The 24,024-nt window shown below is 37.6% G+C and overlaps 1 protein-coding gene and 1 long non-coding RNA gene across 6 annotated transcripts in view; one reads left to right on the forward strand and one right to left on the reverse strand.

Annotated features, from left to right (window-relative positions):
* LOC102219068 (septin-9-like) overlaps window positions 1–24,024 on the forward strand; it is a 98,870-nt gene that overhangs the window by 29,540 nt on the left and 45,306 nt on the right. For 3 of the 4 annotated variants that reach the window (XM_023348695.1, XM_023348698.1, XM_023348696.1), the window contains one exon: window positions 5,829–6,584. In XM_023348695.1, the coding sequence (XP_023204463.1) occupies window positions 5,829–6,584 (756 nt within the window). Of the gene's footprint in view, window positions 1–5,107; window positions 5,157–5,828; window positions 6,585–24,024 lie in introns of those variants that run through there. The other variant, XM_023348697.1, reaches the window with a different exon arrangement.
* On the reverse strand, window positions 15,495–19,193 carry LOC111611610. Of its 2 annotated transcripts, XR_002754117.1 has the most exons (3): window positions 19,152–19,193; window positions 16,609–16,726; window positions 15,495–15,736 (listed from the first exon to the last, which is right to left on the reverse strand). It is a non-coding gene; the product is annotated as an uncharacterized LOC111611610 (long non-coding RNA). The 2 variants fall into 2 exon arrangements; XR_002754116.1 differs by lacking the exon at window positions 19,152–19,193 and having other exon boundaries at window positions 16,609–18,646.

Raw genomic sequence — 24,024 nt, forward strand, 5'->3', positions numbered from 1 at the left:
AATTAGCTAAACAAATTAGTAAAGAAATTAGCTGCTCATGAATACAAACCAATATTGAGTGAGAAGTGGCCAGTTACAGCAATATTTATCTATCTTACCCTTTATCGATGATCTCTTTAGAAATAAAGTTGTATGCACTGCACACTGTTTGCATCTATTTCATTATTTGTTATTGCAGGTGGACACATATATAAAGATTAATGTATTTGAGATATTCATTAAAATATCCAGGCTATGATATCTAATTTACTAGCATGTAGTAGTGATGATACAAACTAAACATTGAAGACATAATATATATCTCATTGAATAATAGGCATTAGTGTGGTTGCAAGATGGTCCTGGACTTCAGTACCTATTGTTGTGCTGTTTGCATCTAGGTTGAGTGTATTTCTTTTTCTTTTTTCCAGTCAATAGATTGATGGATGTTTTTCTACACGTGGCCTTAGTACAGAGTATCGGTTTTTGCTGCAATATGTTCACATGCCAAATGCATTAAAACTAAATTCTTGTTAAATTCGTCTCTAATGCATGGATCTTCTGTAGTTTTAAGAGAACAGATACAATTTTTAACCATTAAAAATGACCTTTTACACATACTTGGTGAGCTAAGTTATTTAAAGTTTTATGGCAAGTTTTACTCAGTTTTGGTTGTTAAACATTGATGTTTTCCAGAGAAAGAATTCAGAAACACTTTAAAGCAACTATAGTTGTTAATTAGATGATATTTTTGCTCTTGTTTCTCATTTGTTTTACTCTGGAAAACAAATGTGACAGATAATGAGACAACAGACTACTTTGAAGAAGAAACCAGTACAAGCTGACATGAAAAAAACACTCAACAACAGTGTGCCCAGTTTATAAAATAACAGACTTTTATGCTTTTCTCTGGTGCATGGAAAGTTAATTCTTCTGTTTGTTGCACTGCGGTTATGGTTAGAAACTTCAGCCGTTTATTTAGGAGCTTATTCCACATGTACACATTTTTGCATTATTTGGAAACAATTTGCTTTATCAGAATCAAACACGGTCCTTTAAGCAATATTCCCAAAACATCTTGAAACTGACTTGAGAGCAAAGAAACAGTCAGAGATTAAAGTGACACACACTCCATGATTGATTTCAGATAACGTCACAATAAAGGCTGCCCTGTATTTTATCAGCTAAATGATTTTAATGCGAAGCAGCTGCTGTGCAAAATATTACATTTTTTCTTAGCAGAAATCTAACGCAGCACTAACCGTGTGGCCTGACATTATGAAATAAAATCAGCAGTTGCTTGAAGTTCCTCATGCATGTAAAGGGAATTTGACTCGAATGTGAAGGCAAACTACATAAAGATTACTATTGAAAGGATTCAGGTAAAGTGTAGATCTGAAAGTGTAGATCTTTGAAACTGATCGAGATTAGTGGCTTTACTCACTCTTGTTCAGAAAAACCACAGAAGACGAGCTAGGCCTCATCTACTGTCATGCTCAGAGAGGCAGAGAGAATGTGCTGCTCGGCCAGCGCATGCTACACTTGCAGAGGCTACATCATGTGATTCTCTTTGGCAGTTTTACTCTGTTTCAATTGAAAACACAGATTCAACTGATGCCGCTGCAAGTGTTAGTCCAGAAACATTACGCTTCGCTCTACGCCTGCCTTATTTGGTGTCCAGTCCGTTCGCAGCACTCTGTTTAGAGTCCGAGATTAATTGGGTTGAAAAACTGACTTCAGTTCCAGGTGAAATGGAATTTGGTTTTCTTTATTAGTAATATCTGTGCTTGGATGTGTTGCGTCCTACCACCACCATTTAGTAACACGAGAACTTCCACAAAATTCTATTTAATTTTGTGCACCAAAAAACAAAGTTGCATGAAATAAATGGCCAAGGACTTGCAATGGTAAATTGATTGATTCATTATTTACCAAATGAATTTGTCGTCAATATTAATTCCTTATACAAGCATGTCCCATGATGCAGTGACGTTAACAGAGGCAAAGGGTTTGGCCCCAGCAGGGAAAGGAAAACATACTGTGTTTGCTCTTCTCTCCAGCTGTGTTTAAGCACACACACCCACCCACCCACGCAAGCACACACGGACGCACACACACACACACACCCACACACATACAGAGAGCGAGAGAGGGAGAGAGACAGTAACACTTCTGACAAGACCTCTGTCTCCACTGTGTCTGTGAAGAAGTCACAACAGAGGCCTTCTGTCACCAGTCACAGATCGCAGTTTTATTGCAAACAGGTCATTATATATTACCCAAAAGTCAAACACAGTTTTAAATATTGTGCAGCACATGGGCTCCCATGTCTGTCATGGTTCAGCCTCACAGCCCACACATCTGAGGACATGACAAGTAACGTCCATCAAGTATCGGCCGAGATGATCAAACATTTGTTCAGTGGAGAAAAGGCTGGTGAGAGATTTCTGTTATAAAATATTTATTTTTATTTTTATTTTATTGGAAATTAGACTAGTATTGTTTGTTTTGTCAATAAAAACCAGAAAGGTGTTGCAGGGCTTGGTATTCAGTCAATCTAAACTAATACCCCTAAATAAAATTACATTTTTAGAAATCACCTAATTGATCATTTTCAGCAAAGGCCTCAGAGGTTTACTAGAGCAAATTAGTGAATAAACAGCTTTATGAAGACCAAGTAACACAGTAGAAAGGTCAAGGGTAGAGTTGTTGAGAAGCTTAAAAAAATATTTAGGTCACAAAGAAATATTCCAGGCTCAGAACATCACAGTGCCTTGGTAGATTTACAGTTTCCATTACAAGGTGATGGATTAAGCACTAATCTTTCTGTAGTAACGTGTTCAAAGCTCAAGATATTGTTTTACAACCTTCTGGAAGCAGCTGGTTCCACTGGTGACTGATTGTGTTTAGGTGTAGTAGAGTAAGAGAGGCTGAATATATACCCGAGTTGCACTTTTTCAGATGATCATTTCAGTGAACTTTGAAAAATTATGTATCATTATTCCTCAACCTGACAAGCACTACTTTGACTTACTCAATCACATAAAATCTGACTAAAATACAGAAGCTTGTGGTATGGCTTCAGGGTGCATGAATACTTTTACAAGGGACTGTGTGCCATTTAAGAGTGTCTATTTGTTTAAAAGCAACTTTTATTCGAGTGAGTCCTCCATGTGAAAGAGATTCAAAGCTTGCTACAGCACATTAACTGTTTGCATTAATGCTTCATTTACCCTCCTATCTAAAAAGAAGTACTTTCTTGTCTTATCAGTGTGTGACCTACTTTTTCTATGTGATTTGTGCAATCTGAAGACAGATTGTGAATGCTGGCCCTGCTCCAGATAAATATTCTCAATACTACTCCCATAGCCTTAAATGTTTTCACATAGAGTATTGAAGCTAGGTTTGACAAATTCTTGTTATTCATTAAAAAGATTGGTCATTCTAGATATGTTTGGGGAAAAGGTGGAAACGGTTTGAAAGATGCACTTAAGCAAAACTGTGTTCTGATTTCTGCAATACACCATTCTGTAAGGTCGAACACAAAGAGTTGCTGGAGCATAGGAAGCATATAACATAATGCAATATACTGGTTTGGAAAAAGCAGGTTTTCTTGCATGCTGGTGGTTGGCTCGTCATCTTTAAAGCATGCCAGATCTTTGTGCGGAACTCTGGGAATCTAGCCATGTTGCTGCTCTAGATTTTGTTGCTGCTTTGGTCCCTGAGCTTATAGCGAAGGTGAGCCAGGAGTCACCCTCACATCTGACATGAAGCTGAACTGTTGCTAGAGAGCAAATAATCACATCAAGTTTTGCCCAAGACAGAAACTATTCTTTGTATTTATATTTAAAAAAAAAAATCAGAACTAATACAGGTCTGTGAGATAAATATTTGAAGGTATGAGAAAAGCATTTGCTCTTAAAAATAATGTATCGCCATAAAAATACCTCTAGAATCACCTAATATGTAAATGAGAGTAGGCACTGCAGTGTGTGTTCCCGTTATGATTGAGTGAAATTGGTGCAAATGCAGGCACTACATCTTTGCTCAGTTTTAGTCAAATATATGTCATAAAAGCTTCTGGTGTGGTTATGTTGAAAGAAAGGGAGAGGAACGACAAAAAGGTCTGACACACAAATCTGTTTTCACTTCTTTCATTTAGTCTTTAATCTTCCATTTTTTTCTGAGATCATTGGATTATTTGCACACTTATTGAAAATGAAACCATGTGAGGATTTTGGAAAGAAAAGTGAGTCTTTGGTGGAGTTGTTGACAACTTATAGACACTCGTAACATGACCCTGACAACACTCTGCTTTTTGTAGGGTAGAAACTGAGGAGAAAAAAAGCTAGAGGGCATTTGATCTAATCTTAAGCAGTCGTTGTACTTTGAAAACCTTTTTTAAACACCATAAAATATATTTCAACTATAAAGAAGTGGTGAATGAAGTAGAAAGAGTTTTATTTTTCTTTAATTTATTAGAAGTGGATAACATTCACTAAAACTTAAACAATGTTTATGGAAGTTTATGGAAGAATGTGTTTCCATAAACTGCAGTACAACTGGCAATTACAATTGATATATCACTAAACAAATAAGTAAATAAATAATCAAGCAAACAAATGTATAAATAGTAGATGCTCAAGAAAATAATTCAGAGACCTATCAAAGTAGATTTCTCTCTGTCACTGTCATGCAGGCGACTACACTGTAAGGGATGTAGTGGAAACAACTAAAAAACTTTTAAAAGTTAAGCGGATCTAAATTTGTGAAATGTGTTTATATTGTGGTTTAAAAAGTGGGACAGTTTTAAGTACAATTCTAAATAACGTAAGTTACCCCATAATTTCACATTTTTATATTATAATCAGTTTCAAAAGTAAACTTGTATTTTCAGTCTGAGGCGAGAAAAAAAAGAAACCGTTTTTGACTTTGACGTGATTCACCGAGAGTCTCGCGAGAAGTGGTTACTCCAGATGTCCACAGGTGTGTGAGAGTCCGGAGCTTGGTAACGGGAAGGAACTGATGTTTGTCGGCGTTTTTAAGTTAGCTTTTAGCACATAATATATTCAGGTGCAGCTCTTTGACGGTAGTAAATACATCTTTTTTACTCGAGTGAGTGTGGATTTAGGGTATTAGCGACATGCTGAAGAGTTTCGTGAAGCGTGTCAAGTCAGGTGAGAGTTTAAATAATGACTTATTGCCAGATAGCATAGCATACGCTTAACAATTGCTGTCTTCAAGCAACATGTTTTTGTAAATTATTGTACTACCTATTGCAGGTAGTTTGCGTATTTTGTTCATAATCCCCAAGCGAATTTATTTTATTTTTTAAGATTTTTTTAAACATTTTTTGCCGTATGTACTCCATTGATATTGTTTCTGAAAATCTGCTGCCGCTTTATATCATTACCAGGTTGGTCAGTGGCATAAAATAAAATAAAAATCACTTCTTTGTGAATGTTTTTTTTCGCGTAAAATATTACTATTTAAATGCCTAATGATTAATAGTTGTAGAAATTGTAGAATTTGGCTAGAAACGGGCTGCTTCAAGGTCCCATATCCAAGGAAGTATGGAAAGAGAGTGTGTGGAAAAATAAATGTATTTATAGACATTATTACCTGACCTGTTACCAAATGTGGTAAAAGGACAGGTACCACATTATGATAATGTGGTGAAACTTATTCTTATCTGAATAAGATTTTTCTTTAAACTTATTCAGGGAAAATCATTAATTTTCCCTAAGTTTAAGTCTGGAGAAGTGAGGGATTTTTATATGAAAAATATGCAGGAAACCACAGTTCTCTTCTTTTATTAATGTCTAACCCCTAGTATTTGTGTCTTGCAGCTCTGAAACGGTCATTTGAGGTGGAGGACACAGATACAACCACGCACCCTTCACCTCTGTCTCGCCGAACCACCAACCCCCTCCGTTCTTCAACATCCTCCACATCCAACCAAAGGAGCTATGACTTGAGTTCACGCAACTCTGACTATTCCTCCTCCTCCAGATCCACTGCATCCGAGTCCTCAAACCTACGATCCCCAAAGACCGGGATGAGGCGCATTGAGCTATCAGGGCGAAACCCTGATGCAGCTGCTTCCCGCCGGGCAGAGATTTCCATCGAGGTCTCCTCCAAACAGATCGACAGCTCGCCCAGTGCCGGCATTGCTCGCTTCGGCCTCAAGCGGCCAGAGGTGAGCCTGAGCAGTCGGAGCAATGCCCTAGACAGCACCTCAAACTCCATCTCCAGCATTACAAACCGACGAGCGGAGCTCAGCATGACTCGGCCTCAGGAGCCCCCTGCACCTCCCAGGAGGGCGGATAGCCAGCTGTCGTCCACACCGGTCTCTAGGATCCCTGAGCTAACCCAGAGAAGAGCAGAGCCCCCTTCTCCCAACCTGAGCTTAGTGGACGGCATCTCCAGAAGACCAGAGATTCCCGTCTTCAGACAACCGGAGAACTCTGTGACAAGCAGCCCTGTAGAGAACAACAACCACCCACCACCTGCACCCGTCACCCCACTGCCAACCCTGTCAGAGCCACGGGTGGAGAAGGTGCAGTCACCTGTCGCGGAGCAACCCACAACACGACCAACAGACAGTGAGTAAACTCAATCCACTCCATTTGCTTAGAAAAAAAAGAAGCTTTCTTTGTTGTTGTTGAACATGTTTGTATTCACTTTTCAACAAGATGCTCCATTCTGGAACAAAAACTTGCAACAGTAGTGAATCATCTCAACTTTGACACTGACTTTTCCTGTTTATGGGATTTTATTGCACAATCGCATGTTTGAAATAAGTAACAATGCCTTAAGATTACTGCTGTTTTTTTGTGTAGTATCATCTTAGCATATGAAAAAGGAAGATGAATCTGTGAAGTAATGACAGGGTCAAAAAAAAAATCAGACATAACTGAACCCATGTGCTTGTCCACTTATGCCGTCTGCAAATGTAGGTCAGTGGGGTTGGTGATGAGAAAAACAGGGCTGGAAAGAAAAGAACTGCAACTCTAAGACAAAAAATGTACAAAGCAAATTTTCAGTTAATAGTCGCATTTAATTTAAAACCACTTTTTATTAGCTTATTGTTCTCTCTCTTCATTTCAAGAAGTTGTTCTGTTATTTATATATTTTTTGCTAAGATTAGTTTTATTTGTGAAAGTACTGTTGCTTTAGGAAATTTATTTGCTCACTACTTGCACTACTTTTTAAAAAAATAATAAAATAAAATGTGAAATGTTTTTTTTCTTCTGAAAAACAACTAGAAACACATACTTTAAGTAGAACATTTTCAAAATGAGTTATTTTCAGTGATTTTTTTTTTCTCCCAAGTGTTATTCAGTGGTCAGCAACTCTCGTCCTCGACCGCCACTATCCTCCCACTCCTAGACTCGTAGACGGATCTCTGCTCCAACACACTTGAATCAAAAGACTGAATTACTAGTAGGACACCTACTAGGTCTTAGCACCTACTAGTATCTTTTGCTGGTTTATCAATATTTTATCTGTTTTAATTCAACACTTTCTATCAATATTCATATCCTACATAGATTAATTGAAACTAATTTCTAAGTCTAACCAATAAAGTCCCAGAAAGATACAAAAATTTTGTTGATGACGTTGCAAATTCTGGAAAAGATTAAGGAGTATTTAGGAGGAGTGTTTAGGAGTATACAGAAAGTTAAGATATCTCATCCTCAAGTCAGTTATCTTCATGCTGCAGACTTTGTTTTTGTTTTCCATTTTAAATGTTTGTGTTAATCTGCAATTGCTTTAACTGAAGTATACATGTATTTTATGTGTTTACTTGTGCAATTACAAGTAATATATGAGCAACACATTTTTATTTCTTTATCATTGTGGCGTTTTTTGTGATTTAAAACAGCTAATGTTTTCTCTGCTGTTTGTTTTGCTGTTCTCTCTGGAGACAGCTGTGCTCATATGTTGCCTCCTCTCGTTAAGTAGTATCCACTTGTGGGCGGCAGGGAGGTGTAACTTTCCAAATCTGGAGGTCATAAAAAAATTGTACTCTAAAATAGACTCCAACTTGCACTTTCTACAGGTCTGTGTTGGCTGGTTCTTTTTCTTTCTGTGCTACACAGACATAAAATGTTCATTATTTCTATCGGTTCCCCTACTTTTCTTGAGTTTTGTAAGTTTTTCAGATGAATTAGCAAGCACGTGGGCATTCTGAATGTATGTAGCATGGCCTTGGGTAAGTAAAACGGAAGTCAGCAGGGAAAAGGGAGAGGATTACAGCTCCCATTACTGCCACTTTTGGCTCGGATTACCACCTTCCTGCTCAGCTGAACCTGTGGAGAGAGGCCCTGTGAGGAAGAGGCCAGGGAAGAAGGAAGAGACATTAAAACACGAGGTTTATTAGGCAGAAGGGATGAGAGGAAAAGAGATTTAGAGTACTTGAAAGCCTCTGAGAAGAAACTAGAAAGTGAGATTTCTTGTCGCTTGTTTTTTGTGAGATAGCAAAACAAACTAATTAACTTTAACTCATTTGGGAATAAATCTGAACAGAACATACTGTTACAACAGCACGCCCAATAATCTCCCAAGTATTTGTTTTGCTTTTATTATTTGGGACATTTAGGGCTTTAAATTGGAAATGTTTTTATTTCTTCTTCACCTCAACATCCGGCTGGATGTTGGTGGCTTGTTTCTGTGTGGTCCAGGGAATATTTGTGTAAGGGCGTGTGTGATCTACAGCCAGGTTATAACAGCTTTTAAACCTCTTGTGCGTCTTTGCTCATGTGCATACACATGAGCTCTGGGTCGAGGTCTAAGAATGCCTTGCCCAAGGGAATAGTGACTAATGAAAAGGCTAAGTGATGTGCCTCTCTTTTCTTTGTGTGGTGAATGTGGAAGAGGCACAAGGTGCTGTAATGACACGCTTTGCTTCGGTTGATTGGTTGACTGTAACCATAAGCAGCTGGATTGAGCCTCGGAGTGCCTCTGCAGGATATGATCTCATGTTTACACACAGAAAAACACACACATTCATTGTGGATATAGCTCTTCTTACTTTCCTGTCTTTTCACTTGAGCTCTGATTTATTCAATTGTGGCTGCTGTTATATGTTTTCGACCAAGCATACTGTTTGCTGAGAGATCTTGTTTTTGTATGTCTATATTTACTTTCATGTCACACAGACCGTCCCCATCAATTTGCTTTACCAAAAATAAGCTGTATAGCTGATTTCCTTAGAGCATCTTCTCACTGTGGTAAACTTTGTAGTTTCATCTTTGTATTTAAAAATATAGTTATGTCATAATAAAAAGGCTCACAAAGCAGACCGCAGCAGAGTAGCAGCCCTGATGGAAACGACCTTTGTAACCTTATACAAGTGAGTTTATGTGCAAATACTGTTAAGACAAAAGTATGATTGGTGGGGATATTAGTCATTTTGTACTTTAGCCAAGTTTATAATTATGTAGTTTTGATCCTTTTCTGTCCATATGTATTTGGTACATGTGTAGATCTGGATTTCTGGAAAAGTAAAGGGGCTTTTACATTCATTTATACTTAGATGATGATTTATATTAGATTTGGCACATTACAACTCCGATTTTTTGACCAACTCAGGCATTTTGATGTGTTGAGTAACTGATAAGTACACATTTATTTAAATATGGCTTCACTTAAAGCTGCAGTGGTAAGTTTTATAACTATGTTTTTTTTTTGTTGTTTTTTGTTAAAACTGTCACTATATCCTGACACTATAATATGAGACGGATAATCTGTGGGACATAAGTTGCTCCTCTTCCTCCTCCCTGTGGTCCTACTGCCATCTTACATTCAGGGCATTTAACTACAACAGTGCTTATGTACTTGAGCATAAAGTAGTGTTACGTTGCAAAATGGAAGAAGAAGATATAAAGTGAGGGTCTGAATTTACAAAGGAGTGAATTGATCCAGTGCTGATAACTGATATTTAGCAACTACTTACTAATTCATTGTCCTGGACAAGTAGAAATTAATGTGAAACATAAATAAGAGCAAACAAAATTCAAATAAATCTTTACTGACTAAATAATATTTAAAGGCTGAATAGCCATGAAAACCTTTCCAGGTAAAAAGTATAATGTTTGATAAAACATGGACATCCATTCTTAGACATACTATTCCTCCTTTCCTCTGTATTCAGAGACTAGTGTTAATATCTAACTAGCACAGACATACTGCAGCAGAAGGGTTGCACTCTTCTCTTTTGTTGGCTGTATTTGTGCTTATTTATTGGCTTTCATAAAATAATTTATCTTGGGAAAAGCTCATGATGGCACAACACCACAGAGTGTTGCATTCAAAGCAATCAATTCAGAAAGCATACTTTGGAAGTCTATTAATTGGTTTGAAATGTTTGCAAAGGTGAACTAGATAAGCTAATTACTGCCATATATCACTATTGTTGCATTACACTCAGCTAAACACAATGGAAAGAGATGCAATTGACTTTCTAGTCTACAACTTTTTTGTGGATTACTAGGTTATGAAATTATACTAATACATTTGCATGTTTACTTGGATGCATGAAAGAAGGTTTTTTGTTTTTACCTTTTCATCTGCTGCCTCACTCTTAGGTTGACACAATTTTTTCATAACTGTGTGCTTCCCCTGGAACCTGCAAGACCAGACTGGTTTGTTTGTACCGAGTTTTTGGTTTTTTTCCTTCTCTCCAGTACATGCTGTTACTTCACTACTTGTGACTAAGCCCTTTGTGTTTTTTTTTTGGAGTGATAAACAAATAAGAATGATGTTGCCAATATTAAGAATAATTTAATGGATGCACTGTAGACGCACGCAATCTTTTAGATGAAATCTCTACCCACTTTTTAACCAGGCCAGAACTTAGAACCTTGTTAATGTTGCAACTTTGATATTGTCTATTTTCCTCAGATATTACAAATTAGATTAGTGAAAAAAAGGTCAGTCCACACTGGGCATGTGGATTGAACTCTCATTTGGGGGATTTTCTCACATGCAGCAGTGGTTATCTGCATTTTATTGTGTTAAAACTAACTTCAATAATCATAAATGCAGGCAATTATCTTCGGATGATCGTTATAGTTTCCATAAACATAACTCAATATACTGTATGTTTCCTTTGTAAGTGATCTCAGTTTTAATTGAGTTTTTCTTTTTTCACATTTTTTCCAAACAAACATCAATATTAACTTGGCATCAGCACTTAGAGTGGTGTTCCTCCCCAATAAAATAAGCCTTTTCATCTCTGTTTTCTGCAGGCTGACCGCTTTTTATGACTCAATATCTTATGATCCGTCTTATGCTAGTCTGCTGAGTGCCACTCTTGTTTCTCTGGGTTGGAAAAACTGTATTTTTGTTTTTCACTTAAACATAAAGACCTTTTTGCCAGGCGTTTTTGAGCGCTGGCTACAAACAAGAACTTGGATGCATGGAAAGTGTGGTAGCTTTTCCCACACTTTTGGGACAAAGATGTTTTGAGGTTTTTAAAGCATAACTTTTTAAAAACCTTGACACTGATACCATTAATTTGCTTACAATTACTTAAAAGACAAGGTAAACTTCTGTGGATTATTAGATGACATGAATCATCTGCACAGTGTCTGCATATAATATCACAACAATAACTTTAAGATTCTTGTCGCGCTTCAATGAACCTTGAATTGGTTAATATGATAGATGTTAAGTCTCTTGCCGTGGAGTGGCTTACTTGCTCAATATTTGGAAAAATACACTACTCAATTAAGTAAGTAGAATATTTATGCAGTCATAGCACTAAAGAATGATGTATGTTATAAATAATTGTGAAGTTAATATAAAATATAGAAGTCATTAAAGTGGAGACGCATTTTTATTTAGCTGCTGTTTTAAAAAGACATTTACTGGTTTAGTGTATGCTGTCTGAATGCAAATTATTGCTTGATACAAGGCAGAGGTGTGCTTTCATATATACAGTAAAAACAGTCTTTACACACTTGAATCATATTTTTACAAAATGCACAAAATATTTGATCAAAACGTGTCACAAAAATTCTTTAGAAAAAGGCGTTGTCATTATTACTATCAATAAGCACCACAGTTGCATGTTTCTTAAGATAATATGACATGTTCCATTCCCACTTATTTCACATTGTTATTTGCGCCAATTACCAAAGTAAGACCCGAAAATGATCAAAATAATAAGAACAAAAATTAAACGGTAAACATTTGCTATACAGTTGTCATCTTGCCTAACTGGGGTATACGGCATATCTATTTGCGTGTCTTTCTTAGGTTGGTGAACTTCCTGGGAGTAAGCATTTGAGGTGTTTCTAATCGGTCCAGTTTGGGAACCATCAGCAAGTTGTTGGATTTCATTAACAGAATGCTTCCTGAGTTGCCTCAAAAAGTTGGTGGTGATTCTGAATGTCTGTTCTGGATCATAGCTTGATCCCTGATTTTCATATTCATCATAATGCTGAGTGATGAAGACTTGGTCTATCTGTCTGCCTTCATTTACGCGAAGTAGGATTCGGGCACTGTTGCCGACAGTATTCCTCTGGGAATTTACTACATAAGATGGAAGTGATGCTGAAGTGGCTTGATGAAAATTGCCAATTGTGTAGTAATGGTAGCCCCAAGGTGGAGATTCCAGGAGTCCCTCCTGATTTCTGTAATAATGGCAGCAAAAAGCACCTGAGTTTGGATCAAAGGTCAGCTGGATGATATTGTTGTAGTCGATGTCAACTTTGCAAGCAAACCAGTGAAGAAGTTCTAAGATGTTTGTGTGATCAAACTGTTGGCAGGTTTTCAGATCGTTGATGGAGTTCAGACTTCTCCGTGCAGCGTACACCGACGTCACAGTGAGGAGCAGTGCAGCACAATAACTCACAGTTTTTCTTGACATCTTCAATTCCTGTAAAGAAATTTTGGAGCTTTCATTGTTCATCTTTGCCATACACTGTTGTTTTAAGCGTTTAATACAGAAATAAATTAGATTTTTTTTCTTAGATTTGTTTGTGTTCATAATTTTAGAGCATACTAAAGCAGAGGCCCCTAACACTGGTCCTCGGGGCTCATGTTCTAGATGTTTCCCTGCTGCTTGGATGAAAAGTATCCAAACACACCTGGATAAATGGATGATAATCTGCTTCTGTAGCAATTGCAAACATTCACAAAAGGTAATGCTGTCATTTGACTCATCTTTGTTGGAGTGGAGAACAACTAAAACATGCAGGGCAGCGGGCCATGAGGACCCGAGTTGGGGAACACTGGACTAAAGAATAACTAAATTCACTTGAATTTCATGAGAAAACTGAGAATTTCAGCCATCCATTTTCTATTTGGTATTTGAAATAATGCTTAAAGAGAAAAAAGTAGCACATCCTCGTCCATTTAAAATCTATCAGGAAATAAATCAGAATTGTAACCCAGAATGTTTTGCCCTTTAAAATAATTGCATTACATACTCTTATGTACATGTTAAATGTTTCTCTAAATAAACCAAATTACGTTTAAGAGTAAATTTAAATCTTTTAAACAAAATAAAACAGAGCTTACCGACAGCACAGATTGCTTTTTGGTCTTTAAAGCTGCGTCTGTGTGTGTTTGTGTGGGAGGGAGACAGGAGAGGAGGGAGTGTTCTCTCCATTTTCATTTCCTGGTAAATGAAACTGAAAAGCAAACTCACCAAGTTTGTGACAGATCTATTAATTAAAATAAAATTTATGACAGTTGTTGACCTGCAGGTACTTGTAAAAGTATTTGTTCTAGCTGAATGTCACATCTTGTCGTTTTAACTGTCACGCACAAACTGCTTATAAAAACCAAACTGATCTTGCTTCCTCTTACCTCATGGATCTACTCCAGCATTTATCTTCCATTGGATCAGCTGCTCTGCTTTTAGTTGTCCCAAAAAACCCCACATTTATTTCAACATTTTTGCAAAGAAAACATTTGTAAAACAGATTTTCTCTGTTTAGGTGAGGACTTTGACTGGTATCCCCAGAAATGCGCTCCATTTGTTTTTCCTTAAATCTGACCAGTTTCCCTGGTCAAAACAAAACATACGGTACATATTTTAATAAATCACATACCTGGTTAGCTTTATTTCTTTGTATCCAGTTTACATTGGGAAGGGGAAAGCACACATCTCTTAACTAAACAAGCACAGTTCCAATAATACACAATAACACACAACAATAGAGGCTTTTCACATCCATTTTCAATCTTTCATCTTTTTTTAAGGATTTTTTTTGTCCTAATGGCCTTTATTTGACAGTCAGTTGACAGGAAAGTGGATTATGAGAGAGGCGGAGGACATACAGAAAAGAGTAACAGACCGGGACTCGAACCTGCGACAGCCGCATCGAGGACTGAGGCCTCCGTACATGGGTCACATGCTCTACGTTTTGCCACACTTTTCAATCTCAACAACTGTAACAACTATCACACATTAAAAATAATTGGCACATTGGATGTGCAAATAAACAAAAAATTCAATTCATTTTTAAGTAACAGAATAAACATGTTATAGACAAAAATGTAATAAGCATTTCTTTAGTGTGTGCTTGTTCACTTACATCAGCTAAAAAAAAAGGTAAATATAAAAAAATTCAAACTTCAACATGCAGAAAGCTCAGCCCTTTCTGCTTGACATAACATGAACACAGTGTAGGTCTAACCTGTTTATTTATTTGATTAACCAATTAATAATTGGATAGCAAAATGTGCTGAATAGATTTTTCTTTTCTTTTTTTTTTTTTACAGAATTTGAAACTGGTGAAAATAAAATTGCCACTTCAGTTCTGGGTACTCCAGATCATCAAGCAAAAACAGATTTTTCACTTTAAATGCTAAAATGTACCTATTTTTGAAAAGTTTTGGCTTAATTACTGCAGTGTGGCTGTTGTTCTTTTAAGCAGACACCATGTTTAAGGGTTTGCATATTCCAGTTAGCGATTATTCAATTACTAAATTAGTTGACTATTTGAATAATCACAATCAGATACATTGTATCAACCTTACTTTATTTGCCTACATTGCCTAGGAAAATCAATAGCAAAATAAAAAATACTGCCAGGGCAGTACAAAATTTTCCGAGGACATCATCTTCATCAGTTGTTGTTGGGTTAGCTTGAGGGACATGGTTCTGATTAGAGAAGAAGAATTCTTGTGGCCGAGTAGATGTTCTTTCAAAGTTGCTTCTCTGGGAACCAGTGTGACCAATTAGGATTTCCGAAATGGACCGTCCTCTCAATTCTCGTAAAAGGTTGGTAGTGATCAGGTATGTGTGGTTTGGGTCATAACTGGTGCCATTATATACAGAAGTGCCACAATGCTGTGTGATGTAGACTTGTTGTATATTCCATCCCCTGTTGACTTCTGTGGCGCTAAATACGATCCGACCTCTGTTCCATCCAATGGTTCCAGTTCTGGCGTTTTGTACATGAGGAGGAAGCTGTGTTAACAAGTCTTTACGTATATTTCCAACTGTGTAGTATTTGTACCCCCAAGGAGGTGGATTCAACATCCCTTCGAAATTCCCGTAATGATGTGAACCATAATCAGATTCTGGTTCAAAGGTCAACCTCACGTTACCACGATTGTCAATACTGACTGTGTTGGCAAACCAGCGAAGCAGTTCTAAAATGTTAGTAGGCTGAGGAACACAACGTTTTATTTCACTGATGGAGTCGAGAGTTTTCTGTGCTGCTTGCGCCGAGGTGAGGGTTAGGAGCAGAGCTAGACAGAGACTTGGCATTTTTCTAGACATCTTCGGTTTCTGTGAAGAGATTTCAGATTTGTTATTGTTTAGCCATGGAGTGAATTATTTCTTCATTCCTGTGTCTTAGGATACACCCGGTAAATAACTTAAAGCACCACACCTTTGTATCTATAGGCACCAGACAGAAAAAACTGTCTAAAACTGGTTTAGTCTGTTGTCCTTATTTTCTAAATGGAGAGTCTAGAATGAGTATTTGAGTCACTGAATTGTCTTTGTTAGAAAATATGTTAATTTTTTTTTACATTTCTACAGTAAGTAGCGTACATATATTAGACATAAAATTAATAGCATTTTTCCTTAGAATGTACCTAAATTTATTTCAGGGAAAAAAGTAAGTAGAATCCACTCAACCCCAGAATATAATGGATTTAATTTAAGTATGTTTTCCCTTGTGCTTTTTGCATTTACATGTTAGGTACTGATACAATATTTTGAATAATATGTAGACTTGTGCTAAGCCCACTGAATGAAACCTCTGAAGTAAATCTGAAATGTATTACCTTAAATAACAAAACAAATTATAAATATCTGCTAAATTCTATTTTATGCAAAAAAGACATTTTTGTGCACAAACGTATACTTATTGTATACTTCTAAGAAACGATAAGAGTGACAGTTATCTCTTATTATGGTCAATGTAAAATTTTTCTCACTAAGTTTAAAAATATTCCATTATCATCATAACAGAGATTTTTAAGAATTGAGATAAAGTCTAATGTGTGCAGTTATTATGAAATTTACTAGATTTAATAATGCATTACCAGGAAAATAATTGCATCTTATAAGTTTTCATGTTTAGAATATTTGTATTTATGGGTTTGTTGCAGTAAGGACTAAATTTGTTTTACTGAGTAATTAAAGTAGCTTACCTGCAGACTGTGCTGCCGGGTTCTGTGGTTGGCTTGATGCTCTCAAAGGCAACAGTGTTCTACAAAATATGACTGAAGGGATGAACCACGCAGTCTGTTACGGTGGGTGGGACCAATTCTCAAACCAAAAAAAATGAAAAATGTTATCTACAGAGGAAGTTACCACTTCCTGGAAAATGCAGCCCTACAGCTTTTATTTGTGAACCTGTTGCTCAAGGCTGTTGAAATTCAAAAGCTGAGCAAATGTATTCTTCATCTCAGTTGGCGTGTCAGAATGCAAAGAACATTTAATAACTATCTAACGTGTTTGTGTGTTTGGTGTTCAGGTATGCTGTGTTTAGTTTGTGGCTAAAGAATCTTAAACATTTATAATCATTTGATGACAGCACATGAGAATTTTACAGACATTGTGCAAGTTCACCCTTCAGAAGAACTAAATGAAAGTAAGATGGTGATGGCTAAAAAACGCTTCCCTCCATCTCTGTCTTGAAAATCAAATATTGTTGCTATGTTTTCTAAAATACAGTGAGAGTTGAGTTTAAAATACAGCTCTACAACCTTTATATGTGCACCTTTTCTTATTAGTGTGATGTATGTTATAAAAAACATGCACTGTATTTGCATTTAAATGCAAATTTATTGCTTGTGTTATGAGACTACGGTAACTAATCAGATCAATCGTGGCATAGTTTGAAAAACATGTAAATGTCTTTCTTATTTTTGTAATGTTCTCTGCCCCGGTCGAAGTCTGAAACAATCTCCATCCATCCATTTTTTGTTCACCCTTGTCCCTAATGGGGTCGGGAGGGCTGCTGGTGCCTATCTCCAGCTACGTTCCGGGCGAGAGGCGGGGTTCACCCTGGACAGGCCGCAAGTCTGTCGCAGCTGAAACAATCTGATTTGTGAATTCTTGTTTTGAAAAGAAGTGACATATAAATATGAAGGAGGAAATGCATCAAAATGTTCCCCTGACAGTGTGAGTTGACAGTGGTCAATACACAGAGACCCTATTTTGTACCGGCATGAAACAATCAAAAAAAGCGAAAAAATATAGCTGGATTTAGCTTTTGACTTTTTTGTTTTATCTTTGGGGTTTATTATAGTTAATATATTAACTATATTACAGCTAAATAGTTGATGCCAAAATTTCCGATGAGTACCATTATTTTGTATATTTGAATTAGAAATCTATCGCATAAAATGTGAATCTTGTGAAAAAAGTAGGAGAATCTAAATTTTCCAAATGACTTTAGAATGGTACAAAAATGTTTAATCATATTGTGTCTTTGTTATTATGGTTCTTTTTTTTACTTATCTCTGGTACCCTATAAAAACACAGAAAAAATTTCCGGGGAAACTTTTGCCAACTGCTAAATTTCAGGAAAAGAAAATTGTAGAAACTTTCATGTGAAACTTAGGCAACTGCAGAAGTACTTTTACTTCTGCATTTACTTTACAAAGTTGTGCGAGACAGTACTTGAATGTGCTGTAAAGCTGGATATATTAGTTTGTATTCTGCATTCTTAACACATTTTTGGCTCACACCATGCAGGTTTTAGTTGTGTTAAATAGAACATGGTCATGGATACACTACACTTGTCATAAAATACCTCTTATATCAGATGTACAGTTTATATGGACCTTCTTGCTGTCAGTTATTTTCTAGGAACATTTTGTCCTTTGTGTTTTTGTTTCACGTTTATTTTATCCAAGTAAGACATTAAACAAAAAGCTGATCATGCGATTATCTAAATTTTTTAATTAATCTATCAATGTTTCCTGTTTTTAAGGTGGTTTGTTTCCATTTGGAAACAAAGTTGTTATATTTTGAATAGTCTCTCTAATCCAGGTGGTGTTCCAACCAGTATTACTCTTCTGGGAATTTACCGCAGAAGGTAAACTTGTTCAGTGGCTTAATTAGTCTTGCCTTACAGGCTGTATCTCAGTACCTTAATTGAGTTCAGTTAAATAGTGACCTGAACTTCCAGGTCAACTACCATACTATCACTTTGAAATTTCATAGTGATAGTGAACTCCCAGGTAAAGCGACCTGGGAGTTCACTATGACCTCCCAGCTCGCTTTACACATACAGTATGTCTAGTGCAGTGGTTCTTAACCTTTTTTGAGGTACCGGACCCATCAGTTTCATATGCGCAGTCACCGAACCCTTCTTCAGTGATAAATAAAATAATTTTTTTTTTCCAAATTCAAGACAGGTATATGTTTTTTTGCTGGTGCACAAAATGAGCCGTGCATGAACGTCACCTTTGCTCAAATAACAAAACTATGAACTCACAGCAAGTTACAGTATTACTTTATTCTGGCCCCCCAAAAATATTTTGGCCCCATAAAAGAATTTCAGCCCCCAAAATATTTTTTTACTATTTTACTAATTAAAAATAAATTTGGTTTTTTTTCAAAGAATTAAAAAATTGTTTAATAACTTGATTGTTTTTATTTTAAATTTAATTTCTTTTTTGTTGTTTTGAATCCACAAAATACTTTTTTGGGGCCAGAATAAAGTTTTGCACAAATGACATACCTGCAAATCAGTGCGACTTCTGCTGTTGTTTTTGGGAGACCAGTTCAGAGAGGCTTGGCTTCACCTTGGCAAGTGCATCTTCAGAGCAAAGTCTGTTCATTTTCTTCTTTTTTTGCTCGACATATTTAGTATGGATTAAAATATTAAGAAAGAAACCACGAGACGTACAACTACGACAGCCGCTGATACTGCGCGGACTAAATTCCCCGCAGCACTGATTGACTGAGCAATGTAACATGATCTTCTGCAGCAAGTGATGGCCAAGCGGGGCGTGTCATCACGACTTTACACAAGTGTGTCTTTAACTCCGTGGCAGAGGCTCCGCCGAACCCCTGAGACCGACTCATCAAACCCAGGTTAAGAACCACTGGTCTAGTGTCATAAATGCATACATAGAGAATAGTTGTTGATTCACTAAGCCAACATCTACTGTACCGAAACCAAATAAAACCAGATGAGCTTAAAAGTTCAAGAAATGTATTGCTAAAATAGAGCTGCTGCTTTTTTGTTTTCCTTTTTTGCAGTTTAAACTGTATCTTCATGTTTATCTAGCAGCGTTTTAAAAATAAACACTGCTAAAAAATAAAATAACTTGTAGACATTTTATTTTGAAAGATAAATTTTCATATTGCAGTATGTTGCTGCAGGTCCTTTTCACAGACACAAATCAATCCACATACCTTTGTTAGCTAAAACAAGCCATCTATGTAGTAAAAGTGACAAAATGTAAACATAAACACGTTGTCTCACAAGATTATAGCAACTGATTAATGTGTTGAAATGAAAGTCCCTAGAAAGTATTTTATTCCACAACCATAAAACATTACTCCTGGGAATTTACTGCAGAAGGTAAACATGTTCAGTAGCTTGTTCAGTCTTGCCTTACAGGTTGTATCTTAGTACCTTAATTGTTTTGGAAAAAAGTAGTTAAATCCAGAAAGTTGTAGTGATTTATTCAGATTTAAAATATAAATTTAATACAATTTTGTAAATCCTCACACAAATTCTTAAGAGAAGAGCCTCTGAAAACTGTACAGTGCAAAATGTGATAGTGGACTTTTAAAATGTCCACTATCAGATGGATAGTGGACATTTAAACATTTTAGAAACATATTGCAACATGTCACACAAATTCTTTAAAAGCTTGTAATTAGGCCCGAGCAGCAAAGCGCTGCGAAGGCCTATTGTTTCTGTACTGTTTCTTATTATTATTATTATTATTACGATTCTGCCCCCCCAAAGAGGCGCCTTTTTGGGGGCTTTATCATATTCAAAAACTCACCAAACTTGGCGGTCGCGACTAGAAAATTTAAAAATTTTGAATTTTAAGGTTGGCGCAAAAATCGCAAAAGAAATTGCTCAACGGCGGCAACTAGCAATTTTCTGTTGACACAATGTTATGAACGTATTTCATCGTAGAGACATGAAATTTGGTACACTTGTAGAGCTCACCAAAAGACTCAGAACTTACATTTAATGTTATTAGCCAACTATCACAGGAAGTCGGCCATTTTGTATTGAACGTCCATTTTTTTCCTCGATTTTGACGTTTACAGCCTTCGTATTTGATCGAACTCCTCCTAGGGATTTCGATTGATCGACTTCAAACTCGGTCAGTCTGATCATAAGGCATGTTTGATTTAAAGTTATCAAATTGGTGAGTTTTGGAGTATGTTGAAGGGGGGTTAGCAGGGGTCAAAGTTCACCTACTCGCCATGAAACACGAAACTCTTATATTTCCTATAAAAAAACACATAGAGGGACCAAACTTTCAGTGATTGATCGGCATCGGATGTCCTAAAATACCCTGTGGTGAAATGATGACATCACTTAAGCCACGCCCCCTGAGAACAGGAAGTGTCATGTTTTACTGTGAGCGGTCGCTCTCTTAGCCCTTTGACCTAATCAACATGAAACTGTGTCCAGACACAGAAGACATGTTGGTGTGTTGAGGATTCCAACCCTGACCGGCTTTGAGATAGCAGCTGGGCGTGGCGGCGTGGCGAAGTGACCTGTAACGCCGATGCCATACGTTTGCTTCTAGATTCCACATGTTTCGACCGAGCTGCACCAAACTTGGCTTGAGTGATGCTGGTGTGATACCTGAAAATTCTATGTCATCAGATTATGACGTCATCTAAGCCCCGCCCCCTCAGAACAGGAAGTGCTATTTTTTTCCTTGGAAACTTTCATCTATGGCTCTCTTGACCTAATCAAGGTGATTCTGTGTTGGATGACAGATAGGAAGTTGGTCTCGCTTGCTTTAAAGTGCCAACAGTTTTCAATGGCGGCAACGCCGTTCGTATACGTTTGCCTCTACATTCCACATATTTTGACCGAGCTGCATCAAACTTGGCCTGAGTGATCCTGGAGGCTTGCCCGTCAATCCTACGTCATCACATTATGACGTCATCTAAGCCCCGCCCCCTCGGAACCGGAAGTGCCGTTTTTTTCCTTGGAAAGCTCTGTTTATGGCTCTCTTGACCTAATCAAGGTGATTCTGTGTTGGATGACAGATAGGAAGTTGGTCTCGCTTGCTTTAAAGTGCCAAGAGTTTTCAATGGCGGCAACGCCGTTCGTATACGTTTGCCTCTACATTCCACATATTTTGACCGAGCTGCATCAAACTTGGCCTGAGTGATCCTGGAGGCTTGCCCGTCGATCCTACGTCATCACATTATGACGTCATCTAAGCCCCGCCCCCTCGGAACCGGAAGTGCCGTTTTTTTCCTTGGAAAGCTCCGTTTATGGCTCTCTTGACCTAATCAAGATGATTCGGATGATGAGCTCTGTCATTGCTCGCTGCTGGCTGAACCGTGTGGGCGTGGCCAAATGGCGAATATCAGTCCCTCGCCATATTCATACGTTTGGCTCTAATTCAAGCATGGATCATCCGATTGGCTCCAAACTGGATATGTATGACCTTTGTTCACCTCTAAAGAGCCCAACGGGATTGAGATGTAATTTGGCTCCACTGCGCCCCCTAAGTTAATACATGGGTTGTATCTCCTCGATGCATCGACCGATCTGCACCAGATTTTTTGACAGTCGTCGGGGAGCGCCGCCGAACGCATTCACGCGTGTCGCCCGGTGGACGGGCGTGGAAAATGCGCGACAGCTTCTGCGGCGGCTAGCGGGCGGCGGTGCTGGAAACTGCGGCAGAGCTTCTGCGGTGGGGAGTTGGCTGCGGCTCTGGAAATCGTGCGAGAGCTTCTGCGGTGGCTGGAACCCCCACGGTGGCCAATAGGCCGGAGCGGCGCTTGCTGCGAGGGCCGCCCGAGGCTGCTTGCAGCTTTAATTACATTTATAGCACATTTATATAAAATTCCCACTGATTTCTTTATCACAAATATAGTTTTTCAGGCAAATTCACAATTATACACACTTTTCTTTATTTCGATTTAGGAATTTCTATTATTTTTTTTCCATTGGGAAAACATCATATTTACAGTTCTGTTCAGTGACTAGAAATATTGTTTTATTTACAGTTATAAGAACGACAAAACAAAAATAACACAGATCAAAAGAATGGCAAAGCAGAATCTCATCAGGACGTCATCATTGTGTTTTGTATTTGAGTTATATCAAGTTTCTTGGACGTATCGAATGGGAGATCCTTGTGGACGGGCAGAAGCATTCCCTCTCTGGACCTTCTGACAGGTTGTTGGATTTCAGCAATACTCAGACATGTCACTTCCGATATTTGGTTTTCCAGACATTTTGACAATTTTTATCATTGATATTTAAAAGCATCACATTTACTGTTTGGTTTGAACAGTGTCTGGGTAAATAAGTATTATTTACCTGCAATACTTAGGAAAACAATGATAATACAGAAACAAATGCATAGTACTATAGCCATACACACTTTCCGCAGGTAATCTTCATCAGTTGTTGGATTAGACTGAGGAACGTAGTAGTGCCGGTTAGAGTAGGAATGTTGCTGATGAATAGATGTGTTAACAAAATTTCTTCTCTGGGAATAAATGCCACCCTGTTGGATTTCCAAATTGGACCGACCTCTGAATTGTTGTAAAAGGTTGGTAGTGATCTGGTATGTGTGGTTTCTATCATAACTGGTGCCACTATGCTGTGTGATGTAGATTTCTTGTATATTCCAAACCCCACTGGATTGTGTGGCGCTAAATATGATGCGAGCTCTGTTCCATCCATTGGTTCCTGTTTCGGCATTTTGTACATAAGAAGGGAGCTGTATTGATGAGTCTTGATGAATGTTACCAACTGTAAAGTATCTGTACCCCCAAGAAGGTTGATCCAAAATGCCTTCGTAATTGCCGTAATGATGTGAACCATAGTCAGAGTTTGGATTGAACGTCACGCTCATGGTACCATAATGGTCAATTCTGACTATATTGGCAAACCAGTGAAGGAGCTCCAGAATGTTGGTGGGGTGAGGAACACAACTTCTTATGTCACTGATGGTGTTGAGAGTTTGTCGTCCTGCTTGCGCCGAGGTGAGGGTCAGGAGCAGAGCTACACAAAGACTTGGTATTTTTTTTTACATCTTCGGTTTCTGTGAAGAGATTTCAGATTTGTTATTATTCATCCATGATAAGAATTACTCCTGCAGTCATTGTTTTTAGGACACACCAAGTAAATAACTCAAAGCAGTGTAATATTTGCTTGTTGATGCTCTGATCAGGTTTTATGCTGATAATAGTGATACAGATCACCCATGAGTGCTGATCGCAAATATCATTCACATAATCGCTGATAATTTTTTGATTTAGGTATATAAGCCACTGGCTGTGTGATCTGGCGAAAAGGAAACATTAAAATCTCCTCAATTTATACAGAAACATACAAAAAATTGCAGACACAATGCAGCAGATATTCAGTCCAAAGAACAACT

Source organism: Xiphophorus maculatus, chromosome 16 (assembly GCF_002775205.1).
Source record: "Xiphophorus maculatus strain JP 163 A chromosome 16, X_maculatus-5.0-male, whole genome shotgun sequence".
Lineage (NCBI taxonomy): Eukaryota > Metazoa > Chordata > Actinopteri > Cyprinodontiformes > Poeciliidae > Xiphophorus > Xiphophorus maculatus.